The sequence below is a fragment of the Anopheles funestus genome, chromosome 2RL, assembly GCF_943734845.2.
Source record: "Anopheles funestus chromosome 2RL, idAnoFuneDA-416_04, whole genome shotgun sequence".
In the NCBI taxonomy this organism is placed as follows: Eukaryota; Metazoa; Arthropoda; class Insecta; order Diptera; family Culicidae; genus Anopheles; species Anopheles funestus.
The window spans coordinates 12,188,159-12,198,815 of record NC_064598.1 but is presented as its reverse complement, the minus strand read 5'-3'; the positions used below and the strand labels follow the sequence as shown (position 1 = coordinate 12,198,815).

The 10,657-nt window shown below is 39.9% G+C and overlaps 2 protein-coding genes across 2 annotated transcripts; both read left to right on the top strand.

Annotated features, from left to right (window-relative positions):
- Positions 1-30: 30 nt before the first annotated feature.
- LOC125762856 (chromatin assembly factor 1 subunit A-A) lies at positions 31-4,068 on the top strand. Its single transcript, XM_049425413.1, has 3 exons — positions 31-2,152; positions 2,226-2,389; positions 2,463-4,068. Exons 1-3 carry the CDS (start codon positions 391-393, stop codon positions 3,645-3,647), a joined length of 3,111 nt encoding a protein of 1,036 aa, XP_049281370.1. The 5' UTR covers positions 31-390; the 3' UTR covers positions 3,648-4,068.
- Positions 4,069-4,575: 507 nt separating this feature from the next.
- On the top strand, positions 4,576-7,352 carry LOC125762865 (uncharacterized). Its single transcript, XM_049425435.1, has 2 exons — positions 4,576-5,374; positions 5,761-7,352. Exon 2 carries the CDS (start codon positions 5,779-5,781, stop codon positions 7,135-7,137), a length of 1,359 nt encoding a protein of 452 aa, XP_049281392.1. The 5' UTR covers positions 4,576-5,374; positions 5,761-5,778; the 3' UTR covers positions 7,138-7,352.
- Positions 7,353-10,657: the final 3,305 nt, after the last annotated feature.

Sequence of the window (10,657 nt, the reverse complement as noted above, 5' to 3'; positions counted from 1 at the left end):
TTTTTTAAATACAAAAAAAAACATAAACATAACCAATCTATGCATCTTGGTGAACTGAGATGAAAACACATTTGAGCGCGCTTTTGAACGTCAAAAACATGCCTGGCAAGAGAAATATTGCGCTTGATCAAGTCAGAAGTGAAAATATTGCAACTAAAACTGTAAATTACCGTGCAAAAGCTGCATAAACTGCAACAAGAAACAAACTAAATGGTTAAACAAATGTTTGTGTGTAACTAGTGCATTTAGTGAACTAAAATCAAATGTTATTTCAATGTTAAAATCAAACTCGCGATAAGGTGTTTTCTGTTTAACTGGATTGTGGTTTCTGTGCCGATAGCGATAGTGCCTTTTCTTTGTTTTGTGCCTTCGATTGAACAAAAAAAAAAAATGGAAGTTACAGCTCCCGTAGTGTTGAATGATGCTTCCAAAATTTCCCCAGGAGCGAATGTTCGCAAAATGAAACAAAGCCGGCTGCCTTTTCAATTTTTGTCAACACCTGCCAAACCGCCAGTGGAGCTGGGTGAAGCACGCAAAAGGAAACCATCGACGGAAGAATTAGATGTGGAACATGTAGCAAAGGCCGGACGAGTATCAGATGTTAAAGAGCTTGTTACGACACTGGTAGCGGAGGAAGAAAATCGTAAACCAGAAGGTGATAATGTGGACAAAACTGCTAATGATCAAGACAAACCATCGGGATCGGTGACGAGTAACAATGGCACATCACTTTCCGCGAAGAAATCAAAAAGAAAGACGAATAAGATGGATTCGCCAAAAATTTTGATTAAACTCCCCATAGGAAAACGAAAACGCAGTACCACGGATAAAATCAAGAAGGTGAAAAAGAAGGCAGTTGGTGCAGGGAAACTGAATTTAAGCAATGAACCTAAAGAAACAATAATTCTGGATGACTCGGATCTATCCGACGATGGTGATGCTGATGTAGCAGAAAAGAACAAATCTTTGATTTTGACGGCGGAAAATGAGACTCCGCCAAAAAATGATTCTGATTGTGCAACGGAAGAAAACGAAGTGGAGCTTTCGGACTCGACAGCAGAAAAAACAGAACGCGCAGATGAATCATTTACTGAAAGCAAATCTATAGAATCATTGGAACTAGTTGACAAAACTGGAAGTACCACGAAAGGCGAGGATTTACCGTCAGAGTCAGCTGTTGCACAGGATACTATTAAACCACTGGATCAATCCGACACTATCCTCGCTGGTGACATATCTTCCGACGTTGATTCAAGCGAAGACGTCTACTTGCTCTGTACTCCCAACTCCAAGATCGTCCCAAGCGAGGAGGAGAAAAAGCAACGGAAATTGACCCCAAAACAAATAGCTCTACGTCAGGGTTATGAAAAGCGGCGTGAACTGAAGCAACAGGCAAAGCTGGAAAAACGTCGCCAACTGCAGGAGGAAAGGGAGGAAAAAGCTCGCGAAAAAGAGGAACAGGAGCGACTGCGTAAAAAGGAGCGCGAAGAAAAGGAAGATCAAAGACGTCGGGAACGTGAAGAAAAAGAGCTCATGAAACGCAAGGATCGCGAAGAAAGGGAAGAGCAGAAGCGCAAAGAGCGCGAAGAGAAAGAGGAACAGAAACGCAAAGAACGCGAGGATAAGGAGAAAAAACGGCAGGCCGAAATTGATCAGAAAACTGAAGAGAAGCGCCAGAAGGAAGAGGAACGTCGCAAGAAGGAGGAACAAAGGGAGGAGGAAAGAAAGCGCAAGGAGGATGAGAAAGAAGCCGAGGAAAAGCGGAAACAAAAGGTGGCTCAAGCTTTTACAAGCTTTTTCGTCAAGAAGCAAACCGCTGGCGGTGGTGTTAAAGCTTCTGATGATGAAAATTCGGTCGAATCTGCTTTGGGCGCACCAACGGGCAGTGTGGCGAGTTTGGGTCAGCAGCGGTTCATGCCCTTTTGCGTTAAAGGGGACATGAGATTGGCACCAACGGTACGACGGGTTCTAAATTCTGGCCAGAAAGACGCTTTGGAACGTCTTGTGTTACACATTGCGGACGGAAAGCAAGTAACTGATCGGGCTAATCTTTATGTTGAACTGCTAAGACAAAAGACCCATAATCCGATAAAAACCGAACGAACTTGGAATGCAGATGATGAGGAGGAAAATGATGAAATAATGATTGTTGGTAGGTTTAAACTAACTTTTAAAGCGTACGGATGAAGGTAAACGGACTTAACTAAGCATTTGTTCACTTTCAGACGAAAACGTGTGCCACGAGATTGAGAAAGATCCGGGCAAGATGAAGCAAAAGTTTAAAACTAAATTCTTTCTGTTTGAAGAAAATCGTCGTCCTCCGTATAGAGGAACGTGGCGTAAACGGAGTGCTTGTATTAAAGCACGTCGCCCATTCGTTCAGGACACTGTAAGTGCATATTTAAGATTTCATACACTATATCGAGCTGATGGTAATTACCTTTTTACCTCTTTGTTTTTAGAAATTTTTCGATTATGAAGTGGATTCCGATGACGAATGGGAAGAAGAAGAGCCCGGCGAATCACTGCACGGTAGCGATGACGAAAAAGATGTCGATCCCGAAGAAGACTACGAAGTGGATAATGAATTTTTCGTACCTCATGGCCATCTAAGTGACGAAGAACTGCAAGAGGAAGGCGAAGACGATGATAACAGTCCAGAAACGCAGAAATTTAAGCTTAAAATTATGCAACAAGAGTTTGTGGCAGAGATGAAGAAGAAAACGGAAAAAATCAAACCCCGACTCATTGGGTGTATCTGGGAAAAGGAAAGTGAGGAAAGTACAAACAGTTACATTGAGTGTTCTGCACTGATTCGGAAAATGTTGGACGATCGTGCGATGCTTTTCAATCCGGATGAACCGATCTCGTTCACTCGATGCATTTCCAAGGATGAACAGGATGCGACAACAATATCACCTAGCAAGGATAATGAAAAACCGACGATAAAGAAGGTTAAGATCACCGAAGAAGCCGTACGTGATTTGGCTCGTTTGGTGCATGGGAATGTTAATAATCGTAAGTTTTTGGTCCGTGAGTTTCATGCATTTCATGCAAGCCGTAATGAAGCCGTCGAGTTTAGCTTGTTAAGTATACAGGACAAAATTAAAGAAATTGCCCATTGGGGACCATGCACTGTGGAGGGATCAATGCAGGGAAAGCTGTGCTGGATGGTGGACGAGAACGTGCTTCAACAGTACGATCTGAAGGATGTGACACTTCCGAATGAATGGAAGTATCATCTACAGAAGTCTAAATTCGCAAAGCAAGAAAAGAAAACAAACGCGGAAAAGGAAAGCAATCCATTGTCTGATACCGGTGATGGTACCGCGACAAACAAAGTATCAAACGAAACATGTGCAGTAGATGTATCGGAGAAAGAAAAAGCTGAACCTCCGACGGTACAGAAAAGCGTTGCTAACGGGAAAAGTAACGATGCCGTTGCAGTAACTGGCAAGGTTCCGACCGTGACAAAATCCAAAAAACGTGTGCCTCTCCTGATGTCCGTCCCTCGTGGACAAAACATAAATCAGACTACTAAAAACAGTCTTATCAGTCAGTTCTTGTCGAGGGAGAATAGTGTGAAGACAAAACCAGTAACGCCGGATGCTAAAAACATCGATAATGCAGTTATTGAAATAGATTAAAACGATTATTTTAACATTACTGTTTTGTGTAAAGGTCTGTGCTGAAATATGTTTTGAATAGTTTATTCTCAATCATATGGTGTAACATTAGCATATTAGGATGATTTAGCATGTAACAACTTGCACGTGAAATATATACAAGGTAACACGTAAGCGGTTATTAACATTACAATTTTCTATTACTTCTTCTTCTGGTTATGTGTTGTAATGGAGTTAGAAAGATGAGAACAAAGAATTTACGTAGATTGAAACACATAACAAACCAGTAAAGTGATACCCAGGAAGAGGAACATTGATCAGAGGAATAGAAGAAATTCATAACAAGACATAATGTTGAGCTAGCTTATCAGATTGTTATGAGCATGGATCACGACACAATACTAGTATCGTTGGACGCATAAAAATCATTACAAAGATGCGACGAAGGAGAACGTAATATTTTACCAGAAAGAACAACGTATTGCCTCATGCTAGAAGGGTTGACAGCGATCCACCTCCGCCAGAATGAACGATCGAAAGTTTTAAAGGTTCTTCCGTTTAGCAATGTCATGCGATGGTTAAAACTTTTATTTTTGTTAGCCCTTCACTTTTCATTGAGATTTGTCTTTATATGCAGATTATCTTCCATTGTCCGTTCTGCTGTGTTCCAATGCAACAACAGCGTATGGAGGGACAGAAATATATGCGAACTATCAGAGCGGAACGTGTGGTTGATGACAAGGGGAATAACATATTTTCACAGTGACATCTATTGTTCATAACAAGATCATTTTGATAAACATTTAAAACTGCAAATCGTCCACGCGTCGATGAGGTTGGAAAGCATAAATTTCCATTTCCTCAACTGACCAGGAAAAAACTGCTTCGGTGAACGTTAGAAGCGAGAGGGAGAAACGTTATCCAAAATAATATTTAATTTTATAGAATATTTAGCATTCTGGATGAATTTATCATTAAGAAAATCATAAACCACGAAAGCAAACTACAAATAGAACGTTCCTTCTCGCAGCCTTAACGGATTTTGTTAATCGGTTAGTTGCACGTTGCCTTTGCTCATTATGCGTAGAATCGGTTTAGGTTGTATCTCTGCCCAATTATAGTACGGTGACACGGTCGCAATGCCTACCAACGGGGACGAATGATTCTGGCATGGCATGAGTATGTAATTTGTGCAGAGAATCGCACGGTGGCTGAACTTCTCTATCCCATGATGGGTGCACCTGTGTTAGAGACCGTTTGGATATGGTTTTTCCTATGTTGGAATCTTTTGTGTGCAGAGGTTTATGCTGTTGGTGCAGGTTGGTCATTTTCCATACACAAAAAAAAAACCAATGCTGCACCTACAAATGTGTGTGAAGCGGAATGATTATTTTTACTCAGTTTTCATCACTAGGGATTTAATTGAAAATTCCAGTACGTATTTTTTCCCCCCTCCTTTCCATTGTGTCCAATGATACGCCAGTGTGTGCCGGGCTCGAGGGAAAGAGATTAGCTTTTTTTTTGTGTGTTGTATTTCCATTCTGGTCGGAAATTCTATGTGATTTCAAGCGTTGAATCTAGCGCGTCGTGGTAGTTGTATACAAGCGCAATCGGAAGTTAGACACACGCTATGCTTTTGTTAAATGCAAAAAAACCATCTCATTTCAGTCGTGTCGTAACTTTATACGTATTCGGACGTGTTACCTGTTAGTTTGTAAACCCACCCCTATGAACATTACATAGTCGATGTAAGTATTTTTTGAAGTTGCTTAATTTTGGTTTTAACTTACTTAAAGCAATCGGTTAAAGTGGTGATTTTGTGTGATTAAATTCACTGGGAAACCGTTCAACCATGGGAACCGTTATGTGTCTGTTGAATCGAATATTAATATATAGGGCATCTCTCAGTTTTTTTTTATTATATTCTTAAAGAACTATCAGGTCATTTTGGGCTACAAATATTGGAGACTTATGGAGAGCCTAGCCTTTCACTTTAGTTGAAAGACATTTCAAAGTGAAAAGTTTTTACTGATCGTAAAGTGTTTAAACGTATGAAGTGATCTACTTTAAGAACATTGAATTATTGGCAAGATTTGTAATACTTTCATAACTAATTTGATATTACATATTTTAGGATCAGCATATAAAGAAAATGGCAGAGCTGAATAGAGCGAAATGGAAATGTATCGTCACTGTCGGCGTGCTGTTGATTTGTGCTTGTGAAGGAAAAAGTACCCCAGACGACATACAACAGTTGGATGAAGGGTTCAAGCTGGAACCATCAGTATATGATGCCGTTGATACACAACTTACCGATGAAGCCCTACAACCATTTATGGTGCGTAAAATAAGAGACAAGAGACACATCAAACATCAAATACTGGAGTCTACCGGGTTGATCAGTCACTTCCGGTCCAGTGATCAAACACCACCGAAACGTGCAAAACGTCACACAGAAACTACAAACGCGTCCACAGAAAAACAGCCCGCACTAGAAGATGTCGCTGTAGCGGAAAAACAAACCATGAATGCACCACACAAATCGTCCGAATTTCAAGCAAAAATAGTACGCGAAGAGAGTGACTCGGACGGGGAGGAATCAATGTTCATCCAGGAAGGGATAAAATCACGCGCTCCAAGAGTGAACTTTGTCACCCAGCAAACGAAGGGTAGTGGATCGTCATCAGGATCGTCTGAATCTCGTGACACGGTGAACGATAAGCTGATCAGAGAGTTGTACCGTAAGCCGGTGACGAGCATGAACTATGCCCGCTCGTTACCGCGTACGTACGATTCGTACATGGCCACCTCACAATCACCGATGTATCCACGTGTGTACAATAAGTACGATTCGTTTCATCACGATATGATGAATCGTATGCATCCGCCGGCACCGCATCGGTACGATCATTACTACGAACGTCGGCATGATGTGGAAAGTGATCCATATTTCCCACGGTACAAATATCCTTACTATTACTACTATCCGGACAGACGGTATGATGTGCCGCTGTACTATCGCGATCGTAACTATCTGTACACGAACGAGATCGAACAACCGTCGCATGGTTTTCCCGCGTACAACGTGCCGTTACAGCCGGCTATGATGCGACCTGCCGCACCTGCGATGCGCAATCGTCGAATTATTTATTTTGCCACCCTGCCCGAAATTGTCCGTACACCTGTGAAGGAACCGTACAATCAACGGCTGTACCAGGGTAATCGGTACGATCCTTACAACGCGAGACTGCCACAAACGGCGAGCACGTACAAAGATGCTTCTCGGCCGCAGAAAAACGATGGTAAAGGTGACAAGTACGTAAGTTCGAAACCGATAAAAATTGTACGCGAAACCAATGGAGCGGCAGCTAAAGCGTATCACCATCGAGATATACCCGAGGAGAAGAATGAGCAGCAAAGAAGCTGGAGTACTATCAAGGAACCGAACCGATCACCGTTCGCCCAGAGAAATCCTTTCCTTGAGATGAGGGGCTTATTTTTACAAAAATAAATTCTAATCTTTCTGTTTCTGTTTTTTTTTTGCTAAGAAAAGGTTGCACCACCAGGTTGTGTATGATTAGTTGTTTATGTTTCTTCTTTAAGGGAACTTTAAGGAAGGATGTTTCTATTTGCTTTGTATACGATGGTACGTAGTGTTATTTATTTTCTGTCCATTTCTTTCTGTAACTTTACTTAAAGCGAGAATAAATCACAAAGTAAGCTTAAGCTGATTGATTATAAAGTAAGTGGACAAGAAGAGAGTTACAGGAAGTTAGCAGCGATCCTTAGGGCTTATTAATTATGTCAATGCCTATAAAATCCATGACTTACAGATGGTAGGAAGTAAGATGATCAGCAGCAAAAGTGTTAAAGTAATGCGCAGCAATTAAATCCTTCGAGTTGCCGTTACTCGATGCCATTACAGATCAAGTAATGCACAGTAATTTGATAACATTTGGACATTAGCCACATATAGCACCATTTGTTTGTAGTAAATTCCTTGGTTCTGTTTCTTTTTTACCAATGTTTTGTCCGCCAGGCGATTTGTTTCAATTGTCCCATGCGCAGGTTGCGTGTGGTTTGTTTGTTTTGTTGTCCGTTAATTATTTGTTTCGTGGGTTTAATTGTGCACCAAATGGTTCGCCGTTGGTGGCTTTATGCTGCAGGTAGAGAACACTGGTTTCTTTCTCCCTGCTGGCACGCGTGATCAGATCATATCGTTTCGTACAGAATGTTTTGTGTGATGTGTCAGGCAGTTATTGCGATCGCGTTATGCTGTTACACCCGTAACACCAATTAATTAGACTCGCAAATTCTTCGCGATCCACCCTCCCTTTTCCATAACACAATGAAAACAAATTTAATCCGTTAGTTTGTGTCCGGGGTTTTCTTTGTTATGCGAGTTGAATTGTCGTTGAGAAAAGAATGAAAAAGTTTGTAAAAGAAATCAATAAGAGTTAAAAGACAATAAAGGTAATAAGGACCTTATCGATCGCATTCTTTCACGATGGAGCTCACGTGTCGGTAGCAAAAAGGGGGGTGTTAGGTTATAAACCTTGCCTCTCGATAGTATTTTAATTATATTTTTTATATTCAGTAAAAATATTAGAAATGTTTGCTCTTCATATTATTGTGCTCCTCTCTTTCCATTCGTTGAAATTCAATGATTGAAGATCGTTTACTGTGAGCTATTAGATTGATACAAATTAAAGCACATTAAGTTGATCGATCGATGAAGTTTGATCGCTTGATGATGCTACCATTATTCGAAGGACTTTTTTGAGATTTATCACGAATTCTTGACGAGATTGAGCTAATCATTTGGAGATATCACATAAATCGCTAGACTGCGGAGTCAAAGGTAGGCGGAGTAGGCGGCTGCCTAGGGTTTCGCTGGTCAGGGGGCCTCGTAGAACGGAAAGAAAGTGTAAGAATATCTAAGTAATTCATTACCACATGATCGAACCAATTTAAATCGTTTTCCTACTATTCGCAACAACAATATTTTATATTAAGGAAAAGTGTTTAAATGCCTACATTTTCCAAGCCATAAATGAAAGACGGGATTTGATCGATAATTGAATGATTTTTTTTGCGAGGTTTTTTTTCTTTCGTCTCTCATGGAGAAGCGAGGTGTGTACGAACGAATGAGTGAAGTCGTGAGCCTGCCGCTTCACCAATTATAGTTGTGTTGGTGTGATAACGACGCACACGAGATCATGATAATGTGACAAGGAGGCAAATTGTGATCAGTAGCGATCGGTAATGCGTGGAGTGCGGCGTCCTTCCTTTGTGCATAGAAAGTTCGGGTTTTTTTGGTAATAAAAGTGATATCCTTTCTCCGAGGATCGTATTCCATAGAAACAATAGTTAGTAAATCAATTCGTGTGTGGATTTGATGTTAAAACAGTAAAGATTTTACTGCACGCGTTCAAATTGTTGCCAGCGTCGGTTTGGTTTGTGTATGCGTATACACTCACGATACTTGTTAGTAAGTGTAAGTGAAAGAAGAATGCCACAAGTGGTCGGCGCAGATTGCTGTACACTAACGCCACGGTGGACGAATTTGAAAGTAAGCAAATTTACAATCAGTGCGTGTATTATGCGTGTGGTAAGCTTGCAAATAATTTTCATACATGTTGTGCATTTTGGCAACGAGTTTTATAGTACAATCAAGCCATAAACGTGTGGGGTTAGCTGTGTTTCGTAAAAAGCTTCGGCAAGTTCATAAAATTTGTGATGTGATGCTTGTGGAGAAAAAAGTGATCGATTTAATGAGCTTATTGCTCATTGCGTAAATTCGTGTTATTAAAAATGTGGCCATTGTAGGCAAGTGTTTTGTTTTAAATGTGTCAAAGCGCATTTTAGCACGAAAAAAAATGCAAGCTTTGGTTGTTTTTTGGTGAAAAAAAATGTCTATTTATCATTGATAAATGCGTGAATTAGTGTATCGAAAAATGTGGCCTTTGTAGGCGAATGTTGTGTTTTAAATGTGCCAAAGCGCATTGAAATGTGTATCTGCATTTGTGTCCGGAAAAAATGCAAGTTTTGGTTATTTTTTTGGTGATAAAAAAGTTATGTTTATTTATCTATGAGCTTATTGATTATTATGTGAATTAGTGTATTGAAAAATTTGGGCCATTGTAAGCGAGTGTGGGTCTTTAAATATGCCATTGAAGTGCGTAAGTGAAAGAAAAATAAGTGAAAGAAGTGTGTAAGTGAAAGAAAAATAAATGAAAAATAGTAGTGAGAAAGAAAAATAAGTGATAAAAAGCCCAACATGGGCGCGAAGAAGTAGTTCTGTGTTCTGAAGTAAATGTTTTCTTGTGGTTTATGAAAGTGAAGTATAATCCATCGTTAGCACCGGTAAGTCAACCGCATTCAATCAGAAATATTCGAAATAAGATTAAAATCACAAAATTATCACAAATTTTTTAACAAATTGCTTCGTCAACGGGAAAGCAGGGTCCGTCAATTCTTCTTATTAATTTAGTAAATACAGTGCGTAACATAACTTTATACACAGTTATTTTATTACAATTACAATTGATATTTCACACTTTAAAAATGTGTTTCACTAGCAATAATTTACAAAATAGGTAAAAACTACCCCATTCCCAAATGAACCAAGCTTTACTTACAGAATAATTTTACAATAACCATACCAAAGTCATGCTTATTTATGTAAGATTTTGTTACTAAATTTCACTTTCCACCTGCACATTGCGAAAAGCCATTACATGTGTTGTACAATTTCCAGACCTTGTTTTCGGGAAAACTGTGGCACCACGCGCGCGAATGTGATGAGATATTTGCACTGTTTCGCATCGTCAAACAAATTATTTTCACCGAAAAAAAAATAAAGGCAGATGGTACAAAAGGTGTGGAATTGATTTTTGCGGGGCACGTTCGAGAAGCTGGCAATCGATTTAAAATATTAAAATTTAATCATAACATTTCGAGCGTCTTACTGGTGTTCCACATCCATGTCAAAACATAATGCTGCACGACATTATCATTGTGTTTCGTGA

Coding starts and splice junctions, on each gene's coding strand:
- LOC125762856 (XM_049425413.1), top strand. CDS start 391: ATGGAAGTTACAGCTCCCGTAGTGTTGAATGATGCTTCCAAAATTTCC. Junction 2,153..2,225: donor TGATGAAATAATGATTGTTG/GTAGGTTTAAAC, acceptor GTTCACTTTCAG/ACGAAAACGTGTGCCACGAG. Junction 2,390..2,462: donor GCCCATTCGTTCAGGACACT/GTAAGTGCATAT, acceptor CTTTGTTTTTAG/AAATTTTTCGATTATGAAGT.
- LOC125762865 (XM_049425435.1), top strand. CDS start 5,779: ATGGCAGAGCTGAATAGAGCGAAATGGAAATGTATCGTCACTGTCGGC.